The sequence below is a fragment of the Mesoplodon mirus genome (genome assembly GCF_964341445.2).
Source record: "Mesoplodon mirus genome assembly, chromosome: 11".
Taxonomy (NCBI): domain Eukaryota; kingdom Metazoa; phylum Chordata; class Mammalia; order Artiodactyla; family Ziphiidae; genus Mesoplodon; species Mesoplodon mirus.
Window position 1 is genome coordinate 36,715,694 of NC_138987.1, and position 27,304 is coordinate 36,742,997.

Here is a 27,304-nt window from a genome sequence, read left to right on the forward strand (position 1 = left end):
GGGTGTCTCATAAAGAATTAATTGCCCTTCCTCGGTCTCTGCCTCTGAGCCAGGTACCTCGGACCCCTCCAGGCTGGGGGTGGGGGGTGCGCAGACTCGGGGACTCACGTGACATCAGCGTAAAAACAGGGTGGAAAGGTCCTCCGGGGAGGTGGGGCTGTGCTTCAGAAGGCTCTGAGAGAAGGGTTATTCATTCGTGAATCGAATTCATTCGTGGTTCATTCATTCGAGAAGTCCTGCGGCACCTACTGTGTCCCAAGCACCCCATGAGGAGTACAAAGGCGGCCCCTGTCCGCTCACTATATTGGGGGCAGACAGAGCGACAGGAAACCAGCAAAAAAGTCACGAAGGTGGTGTCATCCAGGGCCGTAGGCTCGGAGCGGGTAGGGCGGCCCGGCAGACCCGCCACCCGGGGGCGGGGACAAGTTCTGCATTTACTGCACCCCCACTCCTCGTCCCCCCCTACTCAGCAAAGAGGTCAACAAGCCGGCGACGAGCGCGCCCCCCGCCGGCTCCGCAGCACCCGCGTCCCCGCGATCGAGGGCGCGCGTGGCGCGCCCGCCCGCGCCCGCCCGCGCCCGCCCGCGCCCGCCCGCCCGGCGCCCTCGGCTTACGGCGCCCCCTCGCGGGAGCCCTCGACCTCGCCGGTCGCGCGAGCAGGGGAGGGGGCGGGGGCGCCGCGCACGCGCACGGGCTGGCGGAGCGCGCCGAGCGGGGTGCACCGCACGGGTGCAGCCACGATGGAAGGGGGTGCGTACGGAGCGGGCAAAGCCGGGGGCGCCTTCGACCCCTACACCCTGGTCCGGCAGCCGCACACCATCCTGCGCGTCGTGTCCTGGGTAAGGACGTCTGGGTGGCCCGGCCAAGCAGGGGGTGGGGCGGGGTGGGGGCGCGGGCGAGGGCTGCGCGCCCGGATGGACCCCAACCCCACCGGGCCTGCTGTCCGGGTGCGGCCGCGGGTGGGGAGCCGTCCGGCCGGCGTACTGGCGCCCGCCCCTCCCTCCTTCCCGGGCTCCGGGCGGGGGTCCCGACCCTCGCGGGGGCGCCTGCTCCCCGACCCCTGGCTTCCCGGTGTCCCCACTTCTTACTCTCCCCCCACCCGCCCCCCATCGCGGTGACCTCCAGGCCGCGACCTGGCGCCTCGCGCTTCGGGTTGAGCGCGGCCGCCTGGGCGGACCGGCGACCGTGGGGACGGAACCCTGGTTTCAGGTGGCCTTTATTCGGGGGTGGATCGGGGCGTGAATCGTTTCGTGGGGTGCACGCGCTCTTGCCATGGACGTTCAAGAAGGAGAGGGTAGGAAACCGGGTTTTTGTGGCTTAGCTGGGCTCCTGTGGAGCGACGCGCCGGGAGCCGGATACCTGGGCTCTCTCCCCGGGAACCGCCTTTCGGCAGCGTGACCTTGGGCTGGAAGCCACCCGAGAAATGTTCATGGAAAGTGAGGAGTTAAATTCCGAGGTGGGCAGCGTCACCTCCTCTCGCTTGCCTCAGTTTCCCGATTTGTAGCGAGGTGGGAGGAGCCTCCTTGAGACCTCCTTGGGCTCGGATATTTTCTGAATTCGTGCAGACACCTGCATGCCTGAGGAGGGCCGTGGGCCTTGAGGGCGGGAGAGAGGTCCCCTGCCCACAGGGAAGAGCAGAGAAGCCCGTTCTGGATCTCCAGCCTGGCGAGGGCAGGATCCCTCAGTGCAGAGAGCTGAGTGGGGGTCCCTGTTCAAACCTGGGGTCGGGGAGAGGAGGATGGGACAGAGTCAGCACACGGGGAGGGGTTCACATGACCTGGGCAGCACCCCAGGGAAAGAAGGCCTGCTGCTGTCTGGGGAGGGGTGTCTGGGGCTCCCTAGGGTTGCTGGCCATTGCCCAGACCCCCTCACTAGAGGGTCTTGCCTCTGCAGGCCTGGGGCCCCTTCCTGTGGGCCTAGATCAGAAAGGCCTGGATTGGGGACGCTGGGCAGGGGCCCTGTCAGCCACCCCAGGGGGCTAAGCCTAAAGCCAGCTGTGGGGTGCTTAGGCTCCCTCACTTCTTGGATTTTCAGGGCCATATAAGGGTGTGATGGGTGGGACATCTGGGGTGTTTATCTCTGGCCTCCCAGAGGGAAAGGGAGCTACCTTTCCTTTGTCTAAAAATGTTAAAACTTCCCTCTGGTGCCACAGGAAGGGTGGCCATGTTTAAACCCCTTCTTTTCAAGTGCCCACCAGATGGGGAGCTCTTTGAGGGCAGGGAAGCCCTATTCTTTAGTCTTTGGGTCCCCGGTGCTGGCACATGGCCTGGCACCCAGGGTACATCCAGGAGGGTTTGTGGTGCTGAGTTCATTCATCCGTGTGTTGTCTCCCAGAGACCCTGGCAGGTCCTTGGCAAAGGTAGAGCTCTGGGGGACACCTGCCTGATGAGGTGGGCCGGCTCTGTGCACTGCTCCCCTCCGCCGGCCCGGAGTGTGAAGTCACTGGCTTTGTGAGTGGGTGTGGGCGTTTTGTCTGCTTGGGTCACTTCTGCTGGTGAGGGCTTCATTTAGCAAAGCTTTATTGAGTTGGCCAGGCTCCGAGGGAAGGCGGCGTGACTCAGACGCAGCCCTTAGTGCTCAGGGAGCCTACATTCCCCCTGGGGAGTGAGCCAGGCACCCCCAGGCAGAGACCAGCAAAACCAGGAGAGCAATCAGAGAAGCTTCCTGGAGAAGGCGATGTCAAATTGGACCTGGAAGGATGAGGAGGGTTTACATGTGTGCATATCAAGGTGCCGGGAGGACTTTCCAAGCAGAAGGGAGAAAAGGTCACTGAGCACCCACTGTATGCAGGGCTGTTCTCACCATTACCTGGCTAGTTCCCCCCACAGTCTGTATCACACTTGAGGGAACTGAGGCTCAGAGAGGCCCAAGGTTACTGAGCATGTAAGTAGCAGATGGAAAATTTGAACCCAGATCTTCCTGTCTCCAAAGCACAGTGCTTCCCCTGGATCAGGAAGAGTTTGAAGTCCTGGGATTTCAGGTTGGAAAGGATAAGGGTCATCTGGGTCAACCCCCATCCAATGTCCAAATCCTCCCGGAGGCCCCCAACAGTCTCCCAGCCCTGCTCACTACCTTTGCATGAGCAGAGGTGTCTGATACAGGCTGATTGAACTTTTAAAAAATATATAGGTTTTTTTCTGATCATAGAAGTAATACCTGACGATTGTTGGAAAACATAAATCACTTGTGATGGTTATACAACAATACATATGTACTGAGTACCACTGAACTGTACGCTTAAAGATGGTTAAGATGGTAAATTTTATGTTGTGTGTATTTCACCAAAAAAAAAAAAAATTGGAAAAAGAAGCATATCTGATCTCACCACTTAGGGAGGGCTGCTATCTCCTACCAGTCTTTTTCAAAAACACGTGATGTGCTGAGACATTTTAACACGTGGGGGCACGTAGTGGACGCACATGGCCACCTGCCCTCCTCCCTGGAGCTCCCTCTGCTTGCTCACCGCAGGGTCTGGCAGGCAGGGTCTGGCTGGCGTTAAGCTTCACCTTCGAGCTAATGGAGCCTGAGCATTCAGCACCAGCTTGCCCTGGTTTGCCAGAACTTTCCTGGCTTCAGCACTGAAAGCCCTGTGTCCTGGGAGCCCCCCTGTTCCAGACAGACAAGACTGTTGGTCACTCTATCCAGGACTCCTGTGCTCCCCAAGACCCCTTCTGCCACCCTGTAGGGCCCTAACAACGTGAGCACTTGGGCTTGCGATTTTGTAAAATTTGTAAGAGAAAGATCTTTTTTCTGTTATTTGTTTATTTGAAGTGGGTCCCCAAACATGTAAGCTTCAGGGAGTTACCAAACCTGGACCTACCCTGGAACCTGAGCCCCCAGGCCTGCAGGACCCCTTATCTTTTGACTGAGGCTTTCTCAGCTCCTCTCTGCCCCTGTGTGCCCTACACCACCTCCCCCCACCCAACACACACACACACACACACACACACACACACACACACACACACACACACACACACACACACACACACACACACACACACACACACACACACACACACACACGGTGGGGGGTGATTACTCACTTCGGAATTGAGGAATGGACCCTGAGGGTTAAGGTGGGGAGGGCGCTGGTGAGCCCTCTGGCAGATCCCAACTTGGACCCTTCCTGCCCTGGGCGAGGAGGTGATGGCTAAGTTGGGACAGTGTCCAGCGTGAGCTCAGAGCTGCCTCCCCTGACCTGGGTTGGCGGGGAGGTGGGCTGTGCTGGCCGGGGACCAGGAGATCTGGCACCAGCTGTGGCCACCCCCTCTGCCTCTGTCTCCCCATCAGAAAGCGGAGGCTGGGCTGGGTCAGAGGTGCCCAATCCTGCCCCGATCCTGCAGCCTGTCAGTGACCCCTTTCTTTACCTGGAGCCAGGTGGGGGGAAGTGGAGTTTCAGCAGGGAGCTAGCTGATTTCATGTAAAGGACCACCTTCTATTTGGAATTTACATCCTTTTAGAGCTTTGAAATGACCTATGGGAAAAGAATATTGGCGCTGGTAGATGAGAGGTTTTCTTTTTCTTTCTTTCTTTCTTTTTTTTAAATTCTCTGTTTTGGCAAAAATAAAACAATAAAATGTTTGAAATTTTGCCGTTTTCCGGGTTGATCTCTTAAGGGCTTTGGCTGTAACACTCAGGATGTTGTAAGGAGGGTGGGTGTCATCCCTCGCATGACAGAAGTAAGGGGCAGGCTGGAGGTGACTTCTCTACTGACTAGAGACAGAACTGCTGGGCCCTGGACTGTCAGAGCCGCAGTTTCAATCCAGTCCATTGGGTCCACATTCAGTGTACTTCCTGTGGCTTCCCTGTCTGAGTCGCAGTGGCACCAAGGAGTGGCTTGAGTGAGCGGTTTTACACCCTCATTTTTATCAGACCCCCTCAATCACTCCAAGCAAACACTGAGTATAAGAGCTGAGCTTGCGGGACTTCCCTGGCGGTCCAATGGTTAAGACTCCGCGCTTCCACTGCAGGGAGCGCGGATTCAACCCCTGGTTTGGGAATTCCGGATGCTGCGAGGCTCAGCCAAAAAAAAAAAAAAAAAAAAAAATGCTGAGTTTGCTTTGCAAACCCAGCAGCTTCAAAATGAGACCCCTTGTCTCCGTTCCCAACCAGATTGCCACAATCTAGCTGTCCCACATAGAAATTCTAGAGCCTGCAGGGGCTGGGGTGAAATGGGTCCAGGGTGGAGACAGAGCCTCTGGCCAGCTCTGGCATTCATTCATTCATTCCACAAATACCAAGTCCCTGCTCGGTGCCAGCCTGTGTGTCCCACCGGAGATGCTCTCAGTCCAGCGAGGACAGAACTGAGTCGACGGGCACCATCCAGAAGGCTTGGAACGCAACAAGAAGGAAATCCAGTGGGGAGTAGGTACCTCTGCCAGGGGGCGTGGAGGGCTTCCAGGGGGAGGTGACCCCTGTGTTGGTCCTAATAAAGAAGGTGAGGGGGAGGTGCATTCCAGGTGGGAGGAACAACATGTATAAATAAACACCTGGGGGCACAAGGTCTGAGTGGGTTTTAGAAACGTTGCTGAGCTCCTGGGGACCCCGGGTGTGGGGGGCAGGCAGGGGGGGCAACCCAGGGTCGGACTTGGATGCCAGTTTCACAAGCTGGGCTGCAACAGAGGGCCATGGACAACCTCAGAGAGGGGTTTTAAGCAGAGAAGAGGTGTGTTTCGGAAGTTCCCTGCGGCGCCATGTGGAGGTATGGCTTGGGGAGGGCTCTGGGGGCAGGAGGCCCAGCAGGAAATGTGTGGTATGGTCTAGCCCGTCCTCTCCCAGCACCGGGCAAGGCCCTGCCACTTACTCAGGGAGCTGGGTCCACGCAGGCATGTCCTGTGCTCCTTTGGCGTGTATCGCTGACAGTCTCAGAATCTTCTTGACCTCTTCGCCTGCCTGTGACTGACCTTTGGCTGGTCCATCTCTCTCAGGCCTGGGAGACAGTCAGGACAAGGAGACGTGGATGATAGGTTTTTGATTGTGTCTTGGGCATTTCTTCGTGTCCTGGGGCAGTGTGGGAGCTTGAGGAGTCTTGGGTTTGGCATCGAGACCAGGGCCGCCAGAGAGGGACCTTGGAAAATCCTCACCTGTAACGTGGGCTTGGAGTGCCTGGGTTCAGGGTGGACTCGGTTTGTGAAAATGGATGTATCATGGGCCTGCCATCCAATTCCTTCCTCTAGGCACGTGACATCCCTGTCCAATGGGTTTCGTTACCCCCACTTTTTTAGGTGAGATGCTGAGGCCCAGAGAGGTTAACTGGAGCTCCTGGGATTGCAGCCCATGGCTGACTTCCAGGGCATGGCCCTTGCTTCCTGCTTTGGGGAGTCCCCAGCCACATGGGGAGTCCCCGCACGGCCACTTGTGCAGAGCTGTTAGGCAGGCTTGAGCCTGGGGAGAAAGAACAAAGGCTTGGGGAGGGAGGGCAGAGAGGAGGAAGAGCCAGGGGGAGGAGGGAGGAAAGGGAGAGGGCAGATGGCAGAGCTGGCACGGCGCCACATTTGGCACCTACACCGGAAGAACGAGGCAGGGCGGAGCGTCAGGAAGTGCCGGGGGCCCGAGGCCTGAGTCCCTGTTCTGCGCCCACTCCACCCCTGACGGGCGGTGTGACGTGAGCAAGACGCCAGTGCTCTCTGGGCCCCAGTTTCCCCATCTATCAGATGGGAGAAGACAGGTTGGGCTGGTGGTTCCCAGCCTTTCCACCCTCAACAAATGCTACTCTTGCTCCTAGTAGATTGTAGGTTGGGAACTGGGGGACTGGTCAGTATTTAAAGAAGTGATGTCAAGGACCAGCCTCCCACACCCCTGATTCTTTGCGGGGGCCTGCAGGGGGAGTCTGGGCCCCAGATCCATACTGCAGGAGCAGAACAGTGCCAGCTGGCGCCGGCAGGGTAGCCCTCCCTTCCTGGAGGGAGTTGTGCTCACCCCACCTCTGCCTGGGAAGATGGTGTGGGGGGAGGGGGACCGCGGGGAAGGGGTGGCTGGGAGAGTCCCAGGCTGTCAGGCCCAGACTGTTCAGAAAGCCATTACCTGGGAACCCCAACCATCCCGGCTCCTCAAATGACTCAGGGTCCAGGGGTCAAGAGGACATGGTCTTCCCCAAATCTTGGGCCCCCCTCTGAGCATCCCTGACACCTTTTGTAAGTTGCACTGTAACCTGGCCTTCCCACTGCCCCCAGACCCGGCCTACCCAGCAGCCTTCTCATTGGGGGTTGTTCTTTGCCTCATGCCCTCCCTCCACCGGGCCTGGAGATGGGACACAGTCCTCCCGGCTCCTGAGGCTGCTTCCAGACCATTCTCCCCCAGCTTTGAATCTCATTGCAGCACTGGACCAGCCACTCCCCTCATTGCAAGCCAGCCCCAGGTCACTTGCCCTGTCCCTCAGCACCACCCTGCCTTCCGTCCTGCTGACTGTAGCTCCCGCTTCCGTGATCCTTCTCACACCCTGGCCTCTCAGCCTCCCACAGTCTTGTCCTCCCTGCCTCAGCCACTCCCACTGGGTGTGCCCTGGGCCTGGCCCTTGTTCCTGGCGAGAACTCAGGCGTCCGCCTCTCCCCACCCATCCTGTCGTTCCAGTGCTCTGCCTCGCACACGGTCCCTGGCCTGGGACTCCCTCTGTGCACTGGCCCTCACCCCATCCTCCCCGCCCCCCTCGCCAGCTTGGGCTCCCTGGTGGTCTCACCCACCTGCTCCCAGCTCTGGCCCCCCTGCATCGCTGCGCTCACCTGGCAAAGCCCTGCTTGCATCCGCCCTTGGCCTCCTCGCACCCGCCCCTCCCCCAGGCTCTCTCCTGTTCTGGTGGCCAGGCCAGCCTCGCAGGGTCCACCAGGTGCACCCTCTCACCTGCTGGAGGACTCAGATTCCCTCCTTCCCTCCTTCCCTCCCTCCCTCCGCCCTTGCCTCCATCCTCCACTCTGGCTCTTTCCCATCGGCTTACAAATGTGAGCTCTTCCCACCCCCTTGCCCATGCCTCTGGTCCTGCAGAAGATTTGTCTGTGGTCACCGTCTCTGGTGTTTCTCCCCCAGTTTTCTCTCACTTGCGCCCTGCTCAGGCTCTCGCCCTCACCTCTCCATCTCGTCAGGATCATCCGTGACCTTCACGTTGCCAAATCCTGTGGCCAATTGTTATTAATGGCTCTCACGGCCGCATCTGGTGCAGTGAGGGGTTCGTACGTCCTCCCGTTGGTTCCGTTGGTTCCAACAGCCGTGGGACTGCCGCCTTCTCTTTAATGTGCCTGGTCTTTGCGAGACTCACAGTCTAGTGGCAGGAAATGTGGCTGAGAAACCACTTAAAATATGGAGGTGAGCATAAGCCCTAGAGTGAGGGAACGCTCACTCAGGCTCACCCGGGCTCGGGACAGGTGGGAGGGATGGGGCCAGCCAGACGGAGAGGGGGGACATTCCAAGCAGAAGGAGCAGCACGGGTGAAGGCCAAGGTCAAAGCCAAGGCCGAGAGGCGCGGCAGGGCGGTGATGAGAGGCTGCTGCCCCCCCCCCACGCCCCATGGGCTGTAAGCTCTGGGAGGCAGGGACCGTGTCTGTCAGGTCACTGTCGTATCCCCAGTGCGAGACGGCATCTGGCGTCTTGTCATGGCTCACACGTGGGTGAATGAGGCTGGGAATTGCAGTGCTCTGTCCTCCTGCGTCCACCCACCGTCCCCATTCAAGTCTCCAGTCTTCAGGGCTGGGTCTCAGTTTCCCCATTTCTAAGGGGGCTCCCTGCTCTCCTGGTGTTTGTGCAGCCACAGGAGGGAGAAGACAGGGGAGCCTTCAGATCACCAGGTCGAGCGAGTCTCAGTGCCGCGGGGCCAGGGCCCCTGCCCAGCAAGCCCACTCCCCACCCCCACTGCGGAGAGCACGCGGAGACAGCTTGCGGGAAGATTACTGCCTAATCCTCAGCAGGTCTCTGCTTCCAAGGCTGCAGAGGTGGTGGCCGGGCCGGGCCTGGGAGGAGAGAAGGGAGCCCGCCTGCCCCGCCCCCGCCCTGCGGCTCTGCACGAGGCTCTTGAGGAAGCCCAGTGCCCCCCCAGTGCCCGTCACGCGCCCCTGCGTCGGCTTCGGCCCTTTCCCTCACGTGAGCCGGGGGGAGGCAGGGCCCATTCCCGTGAAGGGGGGCCCTTGCAGCCTGACTCATCCCTCAAACGCTCGGCTGCCGGTTTCTTTGTCCGCTCTTTCTGTGGGGCCCAGGAGGCAGGTTGAGGACTTCATGGGGATGCCGGCAGGAAGGCGGGCTCAGCCCTTTGTTATGGAGTGAGCTCCCTGTGGTCAGAGGTGTGCAAGCCAAGGATGCTGAGGAGAGAATAGTCTTTCTCCCAACTCTCGTGCTGCCTATGCCTCTGCCCATCTATCAGGCTTGCTGTTCACTCACCTTGAAGCCTTTCCTGACCCTCCCTCTGGGTCTGGAGTGCAGACATACACCCAACAACTGAACCAAAAACTAAGAAAAAAATATGTAATGAGGTTATCAAGAAAATAAATGGGGGTATTGGAGAATATTGGGAGTCAGGTCTGGAGAGCTTCTCTGAGGAGGTGGCTTGCATTGAGATTTGGATGTTGAGAAGGAACCAGCAGGAGCCAGCCTGGAAGATCTGGGGAACTCTAGGCATCCCAGGTAGAGGGAACAGCCAGTGCCAAGGCCCTGAGGCAGGAATGAGCTTAGGAGGGAGTGGCAGGAGAGGAGGCTGAGAGGAAGGCAAGAACCCTGGGGGTTGGGGTGGGGAGGGGGATTTCACCGTGCGGGTGTTGGTGAGTGGGATGCAGCGGTGGGGGGGGGCGGTGACACGATCTGACTTCAGTTTAGAGAGATCTTTTCAGCCCCAGTGAAGTGGATGGTACAGGGGCGCAGGAGTGGCACACAGAGGCTGGGAAGCTGCTGTCATCGCTTAGCAAGAGGTGATGGTGGCCTGGACTGGCACAGGGGCGGGGGCGGGGCGCTGCATGGAGGAAATTGAGAGTTGTTTGGGGAAGGATGAAGAAATAGACCCAAGTGCCAGGTTGGATGGGGTTCAAGGATGCGCCCACTCTGGGGTCTGAGCAGCTGAGTGGGGGCCAGTGTGCAGATGGATGAGGGGGCGGGGAGAGCCCAGAGGTGAGACCAGCAGCCCGTCGTTGTCTTCTTCTTCGGGGCTGGACTTTATCCACAGCCCCAGGAGGGACTGGTGAGAGTTGGGAGAGTGGTGAGTGCCCCCTGGCGCCCGTCTGGAGATGGGTTGGAGGAGGTGGGAGAGGAGGCTGTCCTGAGTCAGGCAAGCAACACTGTGGCCTGGAAGTGGACAGTAGCCGATGCCGCGAAGTGGAGAGCCAGTGAGCGGGTCCTCTGGCTGCCTGCAGCGTGAGGCAGGGACCAGGGACTCCTCCCAGCCACCCGTCTGGGGAACAGATGTCCCTGTACAGGGTGAGGTAGATAGAAGGTGCCATCCGGAGCTGGCAGGACCGGAGGGTTGTGGACTCCTGACCTCATCTCTTGACAGCTTGTCTGGGGGAAGACTCAGCAGGTGCCTAAAGATGTTTAAAGCCAGGCCTCTGGGAAATTCCCTGAGAACAGCAGGGACCTCTGTTCCCACCTGCCCCTGATGCTGGCTGGGCCCAGCTGTCCCTGGAGCCCGAGTTAGCCTGATGCCCAGCACTGGCCCAGGTACAGCCTGCCAGCTCTCTGGGCGGATGTGGAGAAAAGTGGGCCGGGCCCCTCCTGCACTGTGGGGAGGTGACAGGCTCGGCACAGCAGCTGTCTCTCCTGGGTCTCGTGCTGGTCCTAGAGTCTGGGATCTGGAAGTCATTTCTTCACGGGGAGGCAGCTGAAGGTCGAGGTTTGGCTCACATTCTGGAATGGGGCTGGACCGGGGGCAGGCCTAGGCAGGAGGCCCGGCACCATGCTTACCTGCTTCGGGTCATCCGGCCGTGGGCTGGCCAGAGTCCAGGCCTCATGGAGCCTCAGCTGCCCTCTGCTGGAGTGGGCTAAGTAAGCCTGCTTTGTGGGGGTGGGCGTTTTGTTGTTGTTTTTGTTTATCTGTTGAAGTGTAGTTGATTTTTACAATGTTTCTGGCGTACAGCAAAGTGATTCAGTTATACATATAGGTGTATATATATATTTTTTCAGATTCTTTTCCGTTATAGGTTATTACAAGATACTGAATATAGTTCCCTGTTCTCTACAGGAGGACCTTGTTTATCTATTTTGTACATAGTAGTGTGTATCTCCTAATCTGTGGGGTGTTTTTAGGTTTACTTTTTTCCTTTAAGGTTTTGTTGAGGATTAAATGAGATGATTTTTGTCAAGCCCTCCCAGTGGATGCAGGGCCCCTGCAGAGGCTGTGGGCTGACTCAGGGTCGGAGGTGAGGGTGGGCCAGGGGGGACAGACCGGTAGATGAATCCCAAGCAGGAGTATGTGCAGGGTTAGGGTGGGCGAGAGTGACTGGGAAGGAGGGTGTCCCAGGAAGCAGCTGCAAGTCACCACCTCCCAACAGGGTTTTGAAGGGTGGGAAGGAGTTCGTTCCTATTTGAAAGATGAAGAAGGTGGGGAAGGGTGTTCTGGGAGGTGGGAACAGCTAGGGTGAAATTATCAAACAGCCTGTGGCTTTGCTAATGCTGGCCCTCTAGGATGGTTGAGTCATGGGGTGGGAGAGGGAGAGATGTGAGGCCAGGGCAGGGTCTAGCAGTTCTGGGGTCTCTGTTTCTGTGTGTCTCTGAATCCAGGAGCCTGAGATGCTGAGATTCCTTCGATTTGTTTTTCTGAGTTGGAGATAGCTCTGCTCTAAGTGCCATCTGGAATCTGTTTTTTTAAGACTCAGGATTGGATTATAAAGATGGTGAAAAAAACAGAGTCTTGCCCTGGTTTACCTTGATGCTTTTTTTTTTAACATTTTTCTCTAGTGCAAGGGAGGGAGGTGGTTTTTCCTGTGCCTGCCTGTGACCAGTGGCCCCCCTGAGGACCTCCCGAGGCCCTCACCCTCCATCCTCTCCTGTTTCCTGGCTGCTGGTTCTGCCTCTGCAGACCTATCTCCGGCCCCTGCAGCAGATCTGCTCGTTGGGGTGAGCTTCTCCCTCCCATGCCTCTGCCACTGGGGCCAGCATAGAATTTCATTGTGGTTTAATTTCCGGTTCTCTGGTGGCTGCTCTGCGTGCTCCCTGCCATCCCTGCCGATCTGGCCTTGGCATGTCACCCCAGAGGCCGCCCGATACAGGGCACCGGCCTTGGATTTTTGTCAATACTCCATCCACCCTTAAACAGCCGTGGGACCTGGGCAGTTCCCTGGACGTGGGTAAAATGAGAATAAGGCCATGGACCTTGTGGAGTGAAGAGCATGTGTTTCAGTCACATCGTGGGTCTTGAGGGAGTCCCCGTTCCTCCTGCCTTGGACTGTGGAACAGAAACATGGGGCCTGGGCCTGCTTTTGGGAGGCTCCCTCCCACTCGGGGTGGGGAGACTGCAGCTAAATGGAGGAGTTAACCTGGGGCCCAGAGGGTCCTGCAGGGTGTGTGGTGAGACTGCAAGGGCCTTGTTGTGTGTCCTTGGCAATGCTGCTTCCCCTCCCCTAGGCTCAGTTTCTCCATCTGTAGACTCTCAGCCTGGTCCAGGGGTGGCTCCCTGCCCTGGCCCTGCAGCCTTCAGGAAACCTGGCACGACACCTCTGTTCCCAATTCTCATCCAGCCCAGCCCCTCCCCGACCTGCTCTTGCTCTTGCCCTGCTCCCCGCAGCAGGCCAGTGTCTGCAGATTCTGGTGGCTTTACCTCCAAAGGACATTCAGCCCCGACTAATTCACCCCATCCCGCTGCCCATGCCAGCCCCGCCCCCTTGTCCCTCGCCTGGGCGCTGATTAGCCCCTCTGGTCTCCCTGCTTTCACCCTCGCCCCACAGTCTTTTCTCCACCATGACCAGGGTGAGTCTTCTTAAACCTAAGTCGGATCCATCACTCACCTGCTCTTAACCCTGAAGTGACTCCTGAATTCAGCCTTCCCCTGCAGGCCCTGGGGGCCAGCCCCTGCCTACCTTGGAGACCTCCCCTTGCTCACTGTGCTCCAGCCACACCCTGTGCCCCTCCTCAAGGCACCAAGCTTATTCGCGCCCCAGGGCCTTTGCACTTGTGGTTACTTCTCCCTGGAATGTCTCTCCCCAATATCTGCATGGCTCTGCCTTTCTGCATATGGGCATCCGCTCAAAGGTCACTACATCAGTGACCCCCATTCACCCAGTCTGTCTCCTCCTGCCCTGCTTGATGCTTCTTCGGGACACTTGTCCGGACTTTTATACATGTTTCTCAGCTGTTTTTCTCCCTGATGAGAACAGGGACCTTGCCCCCTCAGCCTCTCGCACGGGGCTTGGCACATACTAGGTGCTTAGAAATACTTTCAAATGAATGAACAACTGATAGCAAGCCCCAGTTCTCTGGCCTCCGAGATGTGGCCTCCCAGGCCCTGGAGGCAGGGGTCCCTGTGGCTGCAGAGCGGTCAGCTCCCTGGGTAGTGCATGCCCAGCAGAGGGGCAGCTCACCCCACCGCCACCCAACATAATCAGAAAAGTTACTTATAGCCCAGCACCTACCACGTGGTAGAAAGAATATTACGGAAAGAAAACAGTGGAAAGGGCCGGGGGTGTGAGGTGGGCAAGTAGGTGGCTGGTGGGAAGTGGAGGGAAGGGAGGCCCCGGGAGAGGTGGGCAGAGCGGGTACTTAGAGGACCTTGACCACCAGCCCTAGAAGCTTGGATTGTGTCCAGAAGGCCCAGGGCCGGGGATTGGGGGCCGGGGGCACTTAGGTGACCTTCCTTCTGCAGGGTGGGGACCATGATCCATAGACCCAGATCTCGTTGCTCCTGTGGCTTCTCACTGCATTTAATCCAATGTTCCTGTGGCCCACCAGGCCCTGCCCTCCCTGCCGCTTCCTGTCCCATTGCCTCCTCCAGCCCCAGCTCCCTGGTCCCTGCTCCAGCCGAGCTCCTTCCCTCACCTTCAGCCTTTGCCCCTTCTGTTCCTGTGCCTGAAACACGCTTCCCCTGATCTGTGCAGGGCTGGCTCCTTCTTGACCCAGCTCAGAGATCACTGCTCAGGGCTCCCTTCCCTGACCACTGCCACCTCTTCCCAGCACTTGCCACCGTGGGTCATTGCCTCAATTATCTATTCCACTTGTTTAGTGTCAGTCTGGCATTTTTGGGTGCTTACTCTGCATCACACGCTCTTCCTTACACGTAGGACCTCATTTATTCCTCACAAAATGTCAGTGGTTTAGGTGCTATTGTTGGGGACTGAGACTCAGAGAGGTTAAGCCCAAGGTCACCCCGCTAGACGAGCGGCCAGGCTCGGATTCAGCAAGCCCAGGTAATCTGACCCAGGCTCTCGCCCCCTCACTCCTGTCACCCCCTCACTCCTGTCCCTCCAGACGATCAGCTCCCTGACAGCAGGGGCTCCACGGACACGGTCCCCCTTGCCGCCCCCTCCCAGCACAGTGCAAGGCACTGAGAAGCCTGTGACCTGTGATGAATGCCTGACCAAGGCCCAAGTCTGCAGGAGGGAGCCGTGGGCGGAGAGGAGGGCGGGGAGTTTGGGGCCTGAAGGACTGGCTGCAGGGAGCTGGCACGCTAGCTCTGCCAGTTCCGTGGCCCCGCCAGGTCCCTCGGAGGCCGTTTTGATCTTGCTCCTTCCCCTCTTGGGAACATGTCCTCACCAGCACTTTCCTCCTGGCCTCTCTGAGGACTCCCTGCACCTGTCCCCCAAGAGGGCCCGTCTTAATGGTTCCTCCTCTGCTGTCCCCAAAGCCCAGACTTCCGCCCACCTGCTGCCCCCACCCCTCCACTCAGCCTGCTTTAGGGAAGGGGTCCACCCTTGTTCCAGCCCCCAGGGAGCATGTCTTCTCTCCCAGGGTCTCTGGAGAAGGGAGTTAACCCTGAACGAAGTCCTGACTGCTGTGCTCTGTGTACTTGTGTGTAATTCTCCCATCAGCCCTGGAAGGAAGGTTAATTTTTACAGAGGACCAATCTGAGGCTCAGAGAGGTTAAGTTGTTTGCCTGAGGCCACACAGCATGAGGAGCAGGGCTGGGATTTGAATCCAGCAGGTCTGTGTGACTCCTCAGTGTATGAAGTCTCTGTCTAATCAAGAGGCTTTTCCATTTTGCTGGATTGGTGATGTCTGATGATATTGGGACTGGGCCTCAGATTCCCAACCTGGCAGTTTTCTGATAGGAGCCTTGGACTTGTCTTGGTGCACAAGCCCAAGGGACTGTGTGAGTGGCGGTCCCTGGAGTTGTGTAATGCACGGCCCAGGCGGCTGGCTGTCAGAGCCCGCCTTTGTCTCCCAGTGGTGTCTGCGTTGCTTGTCTGGGCTGTCAGTAGCCCAGGGGTCCCTTTGACAATTGCTCTGAAATCTGGACTTCGTGCCTGTCCCTTCCTGTGCCCCTGAACACCAGACTTGCCATTCCAGTCCCACGGCCTGTTCCCGTCACACTGATGCTTTCCTACTGCTCCCCTGGGTCTCTGGAAATAAAGGGTCATGCCTGCTTCAGGGCCCACCTCCCGAGGCTGAGGGTCAGCTTGGTCAGGTGGAAGAGAGCGTAGGGCTGAGATTCAAGAGACCTAGGTTCAAGTTCAGCCTGTACCCTGACCACAGTATCACCTTCTCTTTCTGAGCCTCAGTTTTCCTTCTCTGTCAATTGGGGGCAGTACGAATTGCCCTTGCTGCTCCATGTGGAGATTGTGAAGATGCAGAGCTTGTGACCGGGCAGAGCTGTGTGCCAGGAGGCCTGCACTGGTCTGCAGGTTGAGGTGACATGTACATTCCCAAATCAGGATTGGCAAATGTGTGGCTCACAGGCCACCACTGCCCATTTCAGTGCCCATGGCTGAACCAGGACACAGACCCCCCATCCTTTCTTTTTTTTTTTTTTTGAATTGCAGAAAAATTCATATTACCCACAATAAACCATTTTAAAGTATACAGTTCAGTGGCATTTAATGGATTCACAATGTTGTGCAACTACCACCTGTCTAGTTTTGAAACTTTTTCATCACCCCATAAATACCCCCCGTACCCATTAAGTAATCACTCCACATTCTTCCTTCCCCCAGCCCCTGGTAACCTCTAGTCTGCTTTCTGTCTCTGTTTTGCCCATTCTGGGTATGATACATAAAAGAAATCATAATACTGACCTTTCGTGTCTGGGCTTCTTTCACTTCTTTCTTCACCTGTTTTAAGGTTCATCTAGTTGCAGCATATATCAGAACTCTGCCCCTTTTTATGGCTGAATAATATTCCATTGTATGGATGTGCCATAGCTTACTTCTCCATTCATCCATTGATGGACATTTGGGTCAGAATCCTTGTTAGCACAAGTGTCATGAACCAGTGGTCTCCAAACCTTAGTTCATGCCGTCCTTCAGGAAAAATTTTTGAATCAGTCCTCCCATTAAATGTAAATTTGAAACCCACGCACCTATGGTCAGTTAATCTATGACACAGGAGGCAAGAATATACAGTGGAGAAAAGACAGTCTCTTCAATAAGTAGTGCTGGGAAAACTGGACAGCTACATGTAAAAGAATGAAATTAGAACACTCCCTAACACCATACACAAAAATAAACTCAAAATGGATTAAAGACCTAAATGTAAGACTGGAAACCATAAAACTCCTAGAGGAAAACATAGGCAGAACACTCTTTGACATAAATCATAGCAGTGTTTTTTTGGATTTATCTCCTAAAGCAAAGGAAATACAGGCAAAAATAAACAAATGGGACCTAATTAAATTTAAAACCTTTTGCACAGCAAAGGAAACATGAACAAAACAAAAACACAACCCTACTGAATGGGAGAAAATATTTGCAAATGATATGACTGATAAGAGGTTAATATCCAACATATATAAACAGCTCTTACAACTCAACATCAAAAAAACAACCTGATTAAAAAATGGACAGAAGACCTGAATAGACATTTTTCCAGAGAGGAAATGCAGATGGCCAGCAAGCACGTAAAAAATGCTCACCATCGCTAATTGTCAGGGAAATGCAAATCAAAACAAAAATGAGATATCATATCACACCTGTCAGAATGGTTATCATCACAAAGAACATAAAGACTTCCCTGGTGGTCCAGTGGGTAAAACTTTACACTTCCAATGCAGGGGGCCCGGGTTTTATCCCTGGTCAGGGAACTAGATCCTGCATGCATGCTGCAACTAAGAGTCCAAATGCTGCAACTAAAGATCCCACATGCTGCAATGAAGACCCAGTGCAGCCAAAATAAAAAAAATAAATAAATATTTTTAAAAAAGAACACAGGGCTTCCCTGGTGGCGCAGTGGTTGAGAGTCCACCTGCCGATGCAGGGGACATGGGTTCGTTCCCTGGTCCGGGAAGATCCCACATGCCGCGGAGTGGCTGGGCCCATGAGCCATGGCTGCTGAGCCTGCGCGTCCGGAGCCTGTGCTCTGCAACGGGAGAGGCCACAGCAGCGAGAGGCCTGTGTACCGCAAAAAAAAAAAAAAAAGAACACAAATAACAAATGTTGACGAGGATGTGGAGGAAAGGGAACCCTCATACACTGTTGGAGGGAATGTAAATTGGTGCAGCCACTGTGGAAAACAGTATGGAGGTTTCTCAAAAAACTAAAAATAGAACTACCATATGACCCAGCAATTCCACTCCTGGACATATATCTAAAAAGAACAAAAACACCGACTTGAAAAGATACATGCCCCCCAACGTTCATGCATTATTTACAGTTGCCAAGAAATGGAAGCAACCTAAGTGTCCATCAACAGATGAATGGATAAAGAAGATGTGGTAAATATTGTATATATATACAATGGAATACTACTCAGCCATAAAAAAGAATGAAATTTTGCTATTGCAGCAACAAGGGTGGACTTGGAGGGTATTATGCTAAGTGAAATAAGTCAGACAGAGAGAGACAAGTACTGTATATCACTTACATGTGGAATCTAAAAAACACAGCAAACTAGTGAATATAACAAAAAAGAAGCAGACTCATAGATATAGAGAACAAACTAGTGGTTACTAGTGGGGAGGGGCAGTATAGCGGTAGGGGATTAAGAGGTACAAACTATTACGTATAAAATAAGCTACAAGGATTTATTGTACAAGGGACTATAGCCAATATTTTATAATAACTGTAAATGGAATATAACCTTTAAAGATTGTGAATCACTATATTGTATACTTGTAACTTAATAATTTTGTACATCAACTATACTTCAATAAAAAATGTGGATTTGTTTTATATATATTACTGCTACACTAATATATCCAGTACATGATAAAACCCATGTAAAGTGTAGACATCTTAAAAAGATACAATTTAAAAAATGATGCTTCTTATATTTTTTCTCACACCTGCGCTGGAGTCACTTCCCATCCTAGGTGTTAGCTAAGGACGAAAGTGCATCTGGGTCATATTGAAATTCTAGTTCCTTATTGTAGAAAAATTGGAAAGCAAAGTGAAGTGGAAAATGGACAATAAACCCTCTGCAGCCTGCACCTCAAGTTCACTGTAGGCCACATCTGAGGTTCTCTTTTCCTGTTTGTGTGTTTGTCAGTTGGGTCTGGGCCTCCTCATAATCATAGTTTCCGGGGAGGCGGGAGGTAGGAGGAAAAAGCATGAACTTCAGAGTCAGGTCCCTGGGTTTGAAGCCAGCTCTGCCACGTACCAGCTGTGTGACTCTGGGCACATTAACCAATACCTATACCTTTCCTGCCTCATCTGCAAAACGCCGATGATGCTGATTGTATTCGTTAGCTGCTGCTATGTAACAAGACACCCCAAAATGTAGTGGCTTAAAACAACAAACATTTGTTATCTCACAGTTTCTGTGGCCAGGAATCTGCTTAGCGAGGTGCCACTACCTCTCACATCATGGTGTCAGCCAGGGTTGCGGTCTCATCTGAAGGCTGAGGGAGGATCCATTGTCAAGCTCACTTACATGGTGCTGGCAGGACTCGTTCCCTGTGGGCCGCGGGGCTCAGTTCCCTGCTGGCTGTTGACTGGAGGCCTCTCTCAGTTCCATGCTGCGTGTGTTTCTCCATAAAGCAGCTCAAAACCTGGCAGCTGCTTCCATCAGAGCAAGCAAGTGAGAGGGGTCAAGAGAGGTTGAGCACGATGGAGGCCAGGTCTTTGTAACCTCCTCGCACCGGTGACATCCCATCACTTTTTGCCATATTCTGTTTGTTTAGAAGCAAATCGCTAGGCTCAGCCCACAGTCTAGGGGAAGGAGATTGCACAAACGTGTGCTCAGCCCACAGTCTAGGGGAAGGAGATTGCACAAACGTGTGAATACCAGGAGGTGGGGTCTTAGAGGACCACCTCTGCTGGCTGCCAGCCCAGCTGAAATAGACCTGTCTTGGAAGTTGTTGGGCACACTTAAGGAGGTAACACATGTTACACTTGGGGTCCTGCAAGTAATTGACCTGTTGCTCTGTAATTGACAGGGTTATGACTGTTGTATTTTTTTCATTTATCATTCTTTCCACTTGTCAGGGCCTGGGCAACAGGGAAGGGTGGGACCAAGGACAGGGCCTGAGACCCCAGAACAGCCCATGGCTCTGCAGAGCAGAGGGGAGCACAAAATGGGGCTGGGCACGTGCCCACATCTGGAGGAATCAGCTGGGGGCTTGCTGGCTTGGCAGTTCACCACCCAGAGGGCTGAGACCTCTTCTTCTGGGAGGCCAGGTCCAGTCCTAGAGGAACCGTGGTATCAGGGCCCAGGAAGACCTCTCAGCACCTGGCTGGAAGGGGAGTGGGGCCACATCTGTGGTCGGAGGGTCCTCAGTGCCTGCAGCTGAAGAAGAAGGCGATTGACCCTGCCTGTGCTGTGTGACCCCAAGCAAGTTCCCCTCCCTCTCTGGGCCTGCCCTCTGAAATGCCTGCTTAACACCGGCCCTGTGGCTGTTTGGGGTGAAGAGGGCTCACAGAGAGGCCGGCAGCAGGCCGAGGGGGTTGGCAGCCCTCCCCTCCCCTGGGGCTGGTACTGGGAGGGGTCTCACGCCTGCCCCTGCCCCTCCCCCGCCACCGCAGGTGTTCTCCATCGTGGTGTTCGCCTCCATCGTGAATGAGGGCTACCTCAACAGCCCCTCGGAGAGCGAGGAGTTGTTTTGCATCTACAACCGCAACCCCAATGCCTGCGGCTACGGCGTGACCGTGGGCGTGCTTGCCTTCCTCACCTGCCTGCTCTACCTGGCCCTGGACGTGTACTTCCCGCAGATCAGCAGTGTCAAGGACCGTAAGAAGGCCGTCCTGTCCGACATCGGTGTCTCGGGTGAGCCCCCATCCCAGTGGGCACCCCCCAACCCCAGCACAACAGAGTCCACAGGGGGCTGTCCCGGCCGTGGTCCTGCTCATCCTCACGCACACCTGGGAGGCAGCTGCCACCCTCCTCCCTATTTTCCAGATGGGGAAACTGAGGTGCAGGTGGGTGAAGGGACAGACTTGGGGTCACAGGGCTGGCAGCAGGGAAGGGTGGGACCAGGGCTGGGCCTGAAACCCCAGAACAGCCCACATCTCATGCGGGGAGGGGAGCACAACGAAGAGGAGTCACCTCTTCTTTCAGTGGCCTCTTCTGGCCCCTTCCCTGGTGGAGCCCCGTGAGAAGTAAGCAAGGCGATGGCTGAAGGCCCTAGCACACAGTAGGTACCCCGGGTGGGTCAGGACCTGGAGCTGGGGAGCTGCCGTGACCTGCCACCCTTGCCCTTCAGAAATGGCCTTTGGCAGAAGTACCCTGGCCTCTGTCCCCATGAGTTCTGAGAGACTGATTGGAGGGTGCTTGGGTTTGGTGTCACTGGACTAGGGTTGTGGTCTCAGGTGTCTGGCTGGGATCTCCCCCCACGTCCTGGCCCCAGGACTCTCAGGATGTACCTGGCTTGCAGGCAGTGAGGCACCGGGTCCCTTAGACTTGAAGGAACTAGAATGACATGAGTGGTTCTCAAATTTGTTCCATGGAGCCCCAGGGTTCCCCAGCAGTGTCTCTGGGAGGGGCTGGGCTCTAGGCACCGCCCCCCGCACACATGCTTTTTATCCTGAGCAGCTCTGGACTTCTATGGATAGACTGTGGGCACCCAGAGATCTTGTTGCCACAAGGCTCACACCACTAAACTCCTCAGACCGCGGCTCTCAGAGGGCCCCTCACTAACCTCGGGGCTTTGTGAGGCTGCTGGCCCCAGCGTCCCCTCATCCTCCCCTGGCCAGTTCTCTGGGAGGCTGCAGTCAGGTGCGGGGTTGGGTGGACGCTCCTCCCAGAGAGCTGCAGGCCTCAGGGTGGACTGTGGGTCAGTCAGGGATTCAGCCAGGAAATCTGTGTTGGCTGAGGTTAGAGAAACGCCGGCCGAGGCTGACTGACTTTTCTTTGTCTCTCCTTCCCTCTGTCTCTCCCTCCCTCTCACTGCCCGGCCCTCCCTGGGTCTGCTCCCGGCCTGGCTGGTTCCTTTCTGTGGTCTCTCTCCCGCTCTGCTTCTGACCGGCCTCTCTGTTTTCGCCTGCGCCTTCCCTGTGCTCTCCCCGCTCTGACCCCCACCTCCTCTCCCTTTGGGGCTGGGGGAGCGTGGGAGACGTGATCTTGAACCGCCCCTGTTCCTTGGTTTCCGATTTCCTCCCTATTCGCCCTCTCTCCCCATGTGGGCGTTCCGCCTGGCCCCGTGCACACCCCAGCCTTCTGGGCCTTCCTCTGGTTCGTGGGCTTCTGCTACCTGGCCAACCAGTGGCAGGTCTCCAAGTCCGAGGACAACCCGCTGAATGAAGGGACAGACGCGGCCCGGGCTGCCATCGCCTTCTCCTTCTTCTCCATCTTCACGTGGGTGAGTACACCGCCCACCCAGCCCACACTCGCCAGCCCCAGCCAGGCTCCTGGGCTGGCGGCTTTTGAGCATAGCCATGGACTCTGTTCTGCTTCCCTCCTCAATGCTCATGGCGGAGCTGCTCCCTGAGGAAGGAGACTGTCCAGCAAAGACAGTCAGGCGGTGGTGACAGACCCTGGCTGTGGTGCGGAGCACCATTCCTGTGGTAATGGACTCCCCTCCCAACCACTCCAATAGTTGGGTGGTAGGTATTTACTGTCCCCTTTTACAGATGACAAAGCTGAGGCCTAGATGGGAAGATAAGGCCTTGAGGTTCAAGGCGGGGAAGGAGCCCAAGCTGAGAGTCAGGAGACCTGGGTCAAATCGTGGGGCTGCCTCTAATTTTCTGGGCCTCTGTCTTCCCATCTGTAAAGTGGGGAGATTGGATTTGCTGTGGGGTGTGTCACAAACGCAGATGGCCACGGGGCAGGCAGGATGTGAGAAGGCGTGAGTGGACCGGGTGACATGTGGACACCATCCTAAAAGGGTACCCTCTGTCCGGCCCCTGTTCTGAGCAGTAATGGGGACCCACAGAGGCCAGGTCTTCCTGTTTTCCCAGGGAGCCCAGAAGTCTGAATTTCTATGAGAAATCTCATCTTTATGTGTTAGCAATTTGTTCAAGTTTAAGAAAACATATTGTGTGGGTCCAAAAAAGCATGTCTCTGGGCCCCACTGGCCAGAGGTCACCCCTTTGCAGGCTCTAGACCGAGTGGTCTTGAGCACCCATCAGCATGACAGCAAGGCTGGTCCTTCTTTCCCACTGGTTCCAGGTCCTCTCGATTTATTTTTTATTCTCTAGTCTCCCTCCTGCAGATATCTGGGGTTATACAGGCTCCGTTCCCACATCCCAAGGGTTCTCACCTCCCCTCTGACAGTGCCCCCTTCCCTCCAGACCTTCCAGCTGTCCTGACCCCTCCTGTGAAGCCTTGCTGCAGCCATCCTTCCCTGTCCCCCCTGCCCTCCTGGGCCTGTCCTAGACTTCTTCCTTTTTTGAGGGCTCCTGGCTATCCCTTTTCTCTTGGGGGCGGGGCTTGCAGAGGAGGAGTGAGTGACTGGACACCAGGACTTCCAGGGGTGGGTCTGAAAGCCTGACTGACAGGTGCCCACCAGCCCACTGAAGTCAGCCTCCCTGCTGGTACCTCTGCCTCTCCCTGTTCTTCCCCGCTGGCCTCACCCCTGCTCTCTCCTGGCAGAGCCTGACCGCAGCCTTGGCCGTGCGGAGATTCAAGGACCTTACCTTCCAGGAGGAATACAGCACGCTGTTTCCCACTTCAGCACAGCCGTAGGCCCTCCCGGCTTCCAGAGGCAGGGAGCCCTAATCATGCCCAGTGGCAAGGTTGGGGGGCAGCCCACTTCCTGGACTGGCCAAGATGCCAGGGCGTGTAGGGCAGTGGAAAGCTGGCTAGAGGGGCCAGTTAAGACTCACCATTCACTCATTGCCTCCTTTGTTTATTCTTCATGTGTCTGTTCATTCAGTAAACATTTATTGAGCAACTGTTCTGTGCCTAGTGATGAATCAGATGTGGTCCCTGGCCCCAGGAGCCCACAGCCTGGGGAGGCGCAGACAGGCAAACCGAAACCTCCCCCAAATGTACTGCACAGGTTGTAGAAGGGCTGGAGGTGGCTCCACACATGGGCTGTCAGGGTGCCGAGCTGTGGGCTGAGAGCCCATCCCATGGCTGCAACATGAAGGCCGATTTTCCAGTCCCCATGGAGGCTGGCTGCCAAGGGGGGTCTGGCCCAGGACATCAGAGGACTCATGGTCTGGCTCTGCTTTCGTGTGCTTTGTGACCTTGGGCAGACCTGTGCACCTCTCTGAGCCTCAGTCTACTTCCCTGGACTGAGGAGTGATAATGGACCAACCTCTCAGGGCTGTTGCACAGATGAAACAAAGCTTGACACAGGGCTTGGCACAGAGATGCTCAATAAATGTAGGTTCTTTTGTTTATTCATTCATTCATTCATTCATTCATTCATTCTCTCCAAGGAGTCAAGGACACCTTCATAATCTCTACTTTGGGAGTGATTCCCGTGTGGTGAATCGCTGTTCTTCCAAAGGACCTTGGCCCCCATTTCTACACAGGTTCCCTCTGCTGCCCTGGAGTACAAACTGGCCCCCAGGGCAAAGCACTGCACGGTGGAAATGCCACAGAGAGTGCGCCTGCTCTGAAGAAGCAGGGCCAAGTGGACCACCAGGTCCCTGGGTTCTGAACAGAACGCCCAGCCTCACCTCTCCACCCCAGTCCAGCAGGGGCCCACACCCCTCCATGGCTCCTGTCTGTGGCTCTTTGAACTGGCTGGCTAAGGGAGGCCTTGACTCAGTGGGGATGGAGGAGTGACCACAGATATAGCTCTAGGTGCCTGTAGCTAGAGGCCCCTCCCTGGAAGGGTCTGCAGAGGTCATCTGCTCCAGGCCTCTGCCTCAGTGCAGACACCAGTGGAGCCAGGGAGCTGTGGGGGGACCAGGTCTGCAGAAGTTCCTCTCAGGGACTCATTCATTCATTCATTCATTCCCCGTGTGCTCTTGTGGGCTCACTGATGGCTCAAGGGTGCTGACAACGTTGCCGGTACCCCAGGGGGGACTTTCCACCTCCCTGCTACTCCAGGCTCCGGCATCTGAGCGTCCCCGCAGCCAGGACCTCGTACCAACATAGTGGAAAATATAGGAGGGCCACTCCTAACTTCCTCAGCCCACCTCCTTGAGGCCTGGTCTGCCTTTCCCAGGCCCCTGGCCCTTGCCTCTCACCCATTGACCCTCTTGGGTTCCTGGTTGACTTTGTGCCTTGTCAGCAGGCTGATCAAAAGGAAGGAGATGGGGAGGGCTGTGGCCTGGGAAGGGGCAGGACCCCTGTGTTCAGGTCTGGGTTCTGGCACTGACTGCCATGAGGCCACCCTTTTCTAGGCCTCAGTCTTCCCAGCCCCAAAACAAGGGTATGTAGAACATTAGCATTTTCCCATCACAGGCAGATTACCTGGATTGGGAAGGTCTCTGGAGAAGGCTTTCAATGTAAACTTATAAACATTGTCGTTTAATGACAGATTTAATTTATTCCCTAGCTTAGTGTGATCAGTGTCCTTGTCCTTCATAACAATGTAGCTGCTTTTACTGGAAAAGAATTTCCCACCTATGCATTTATGCGGTAGACAAGTCTTTCCCAACTGGGTCCTATGAAAAAAGGGCTTCAGTGGTTGGATAAGGTTGGCAAATGTTGCTTGCCATAGTTTTCCCCTTGGGGATCCCAGCATACATTAGTCATTAGTCAAAGCTCTGACAAGTCCTATATTCTTCTATTTAACTCAGTTTCCCAAACTTGTTTGGTGAAGCATTTCAGTTAGAATTAGGTTCAGTGACAAATGACAGAAATCACAAATGACAGTGGTTTAAACAAAGTCTAAGTCTGGGAAGACAGTCCAGGGCTGGCATAGTGGCTCCAGAAGTCTTTAGTGACCCAGGCTTCGTCCATCCCTACAATTTGGCTCATGGACCTCATGGCCCATTATGACAACTAGAGCGCCCGCTATCACACCTGCATTCCAGGCATCAGGTCAAAGGGTGGGACAAAGAACTTGGGGGTGACCCATTGGCTAGAACTTAGTCATATGGCTGTGCCTAACTGCAAGAGAGACAGAATAGCTTTTAGGAGATGCCGACATTTCTCTGTCCCAACAAAAACTTTTTTCTCCATTCCATCTAACTCCCTAAGAACACATTTTGAGAAGGGTGCTGTGGGCCTTGGGGGCATTTTAACACTCTAAAATGAAGACTCTAGAATTTCTGTTGACCCAGAGTGACCTCTGGGATTAGGGGACATAGGGCAGGTGATTTCCGAAGTTCTCTGTGGCTAGAGAGTGTGGTTCTGGGCTGGCTGCGAGGACAGCCTTCCTTCCTCCCCAGTCAAGCTTGGTTTCATCTTCTGTGTTTTGAGGATATTTAACCCTCTATTGCCCGTGTCCTGTGGACTAACCTCTACTAACCCAGTGCTCTTGTCTGTCTCTCCCCTAACCATCCCCTCCCGCCTGTCCTTGTCCCCGCCGACCCCCGTCCCCAGGCGGGCCAGGCTGTGCTGGCCTTCCAGAGGTACCAGATTGGCGCAGACTCGGCCCTCTTCTCCCAGGACTACATGGACCCCAGCCAGGACTCCAGCATGCCTTACGCCCCCTACGTGGAGCCCAGCACCGGGCCAGACCCTGCCGGCATGGGCGGCACCTACCAGCAGCCAGCCAGCGCCTTTGAGCCCGAGCCCCAGGGCTACCAGTCGCAGGGCTACTGAGCCACAGTGACCGCCTGCCCCCCACCTGCCTGTGACCTGCCCCAGCTGCCCCCTGCTCCCTCCCTTCACACCCGGCCCCCTTCTCCTCCCAGGCTGCCCTGCCCGGTCCCTCCAGGTGGCTCCACTGAGGTCCAGGGCAGCTCGGGTGGGATGGGGCAGTGAGGGGTTGGGGGGGTATCCACATGTGTGTGCAGGTGTGTCCAGCAGGGCCCTGGGGTGTTTGCATTCATTCCTTGTGTCTTCGAGCGTTCGTTGAGCGCCTACTGTATATCAGGCCTGTGCTTGGCATGAGTGCTGAAAGACAAATGGTCCCTGGAAATGGGGAAGAGAGGTGGAGGAGGCCCTACTGGTACCAGAAGTAGGAATGGAGAGAAAGCTAGACCGGGAGGATGCTGGGAAGGTTTGGCTGCAGGGTGTGAGCACCCACAGGACACTGGGGGCTGTCACCTGCTAGGAGTGATACAACCGCCCTGCTAGGAGTGTTGACCTGTTTCCATTTTATGGCTGAGGAAACGGAGGCCTGGAGGGGTGAAGGTCACTTGCCCAGGGTCACTCAGGCAGCCAGTGATAGAGATGGGGCCAAGCCCAGGCCCCCTGACTGCAGAGCACCTGCTGTCCCCTGGCCTTCCCACCATCCCCCCTCCCCGAGCTGTGGGCTCCACTGCTCAGTGCTACCGTCACTCTGGGAGGCCTTGGGGACCTCAGCCCATGAGACACCCTGATTCTGCTGCAAGCCAGGGGCCTGCTCTGCCCCGACTGTTCCCCCAAGTGGGACAGCCCTGCCTCCAGGCCCCTCTCCCCACATCCCGCCAGCCCCTCCCCGGCCGCCTCCCAGGGCGGGAGAGCCAAGAGGGCGGGCCTGGCTCCCGCGTGCTGCTCCATGCTGCGCGTATCCCGCCAGGAGCTCCAGCACGCCTCTGTGGCCTCCCGACGACTGACCACTGTCCCTGCCTCTAGGAGGGGCTCTCTGTGTCCCTGCCAGGGGCCGAGTGGACAAGGAGGCCTGGATGGGGAACACCTCGCCCCAGGTTACAGTGAGTGAGTGGCAGGGCTGGGCTTGCTACCTGGTCTTCTTGGTCCCAGCTACCCAGCAGGTGCCCCATTCCCTGCCCTTGTGACCTCCCAGGAAACAGAACTGATCTGGGACACTGTGTCATCTTTCCTCATTTGGGGTCAGCCAGGGGCCCAGGGGCTGGGGCAGCCAAGCCAG

At 56.1% G+C, this 27,304-nt stretch overlaps 1 protein-coding gene across 2 annotated transcripts; it reads left to right on the forward strand.

Annotated features, from left to right (window-relative positions):
- The first annotated feature begins 685 nt into the window (after positions 1 to 685).
- On the forward strand, positions 686 to 26,219 carry SYNGR1 (synaptogyrin 1). Of its 2 annotated transcripts, none has more exons than XM_082636248.1 (4): positions 686 to 839; positions 20,013 to 20,253; positions 21,639 to 21,784; positions 25,873 to 26,219. In XM_082636248.1, the coding sequence occupies exons 1-4, from the start codon at positions 741 to 743 to the stop codon at positions 26,092 to 26,094; spliced, it is 708 nt and encodes a 235-aa protein (XP_082492374.1). In that variant the 5' UTR covers positions 686 to 740; the 3' UTR covers positions 26,095 to 26,219. The 2 variants fall into 2 exon arrangements, with proteins under 2 accessions (XP_082492374.1, XP_082492373.1); XM_082636247.1 differs by lacking the exon at positions 25,873 to 26,219 and adding an exon at positions 23,017 to 23,320.
- Positions 26,220 to 27,304: the final 1,085 nt, after the last annotated feature.

Bases quoted from the DNA above. Each gene is read 5' to 3' on its own strand.
- SYNGR1 (XM_082636248.1), top strand. From the start codon at position 741: ATGGAAGGGGGTGCGTACGGAGCGGGCAAAGCCGGGGGCGCCTTCGAC. The intron at 840-20,012 runs GTAAGGACGTCT...CCGCCACCGCAG, and splicing joins TCCTGCGCGTCGTGTCCTGG to GTGTTCTCCATCGTGGTGTT. The intron at 21,785-25,872 runs GTGAGTACACCG...CCCCGTCCCCAG, and splicing joins TCTTCTCCATCTTCACGTGG to GCGGGCCAGGCTGTGCTGGC.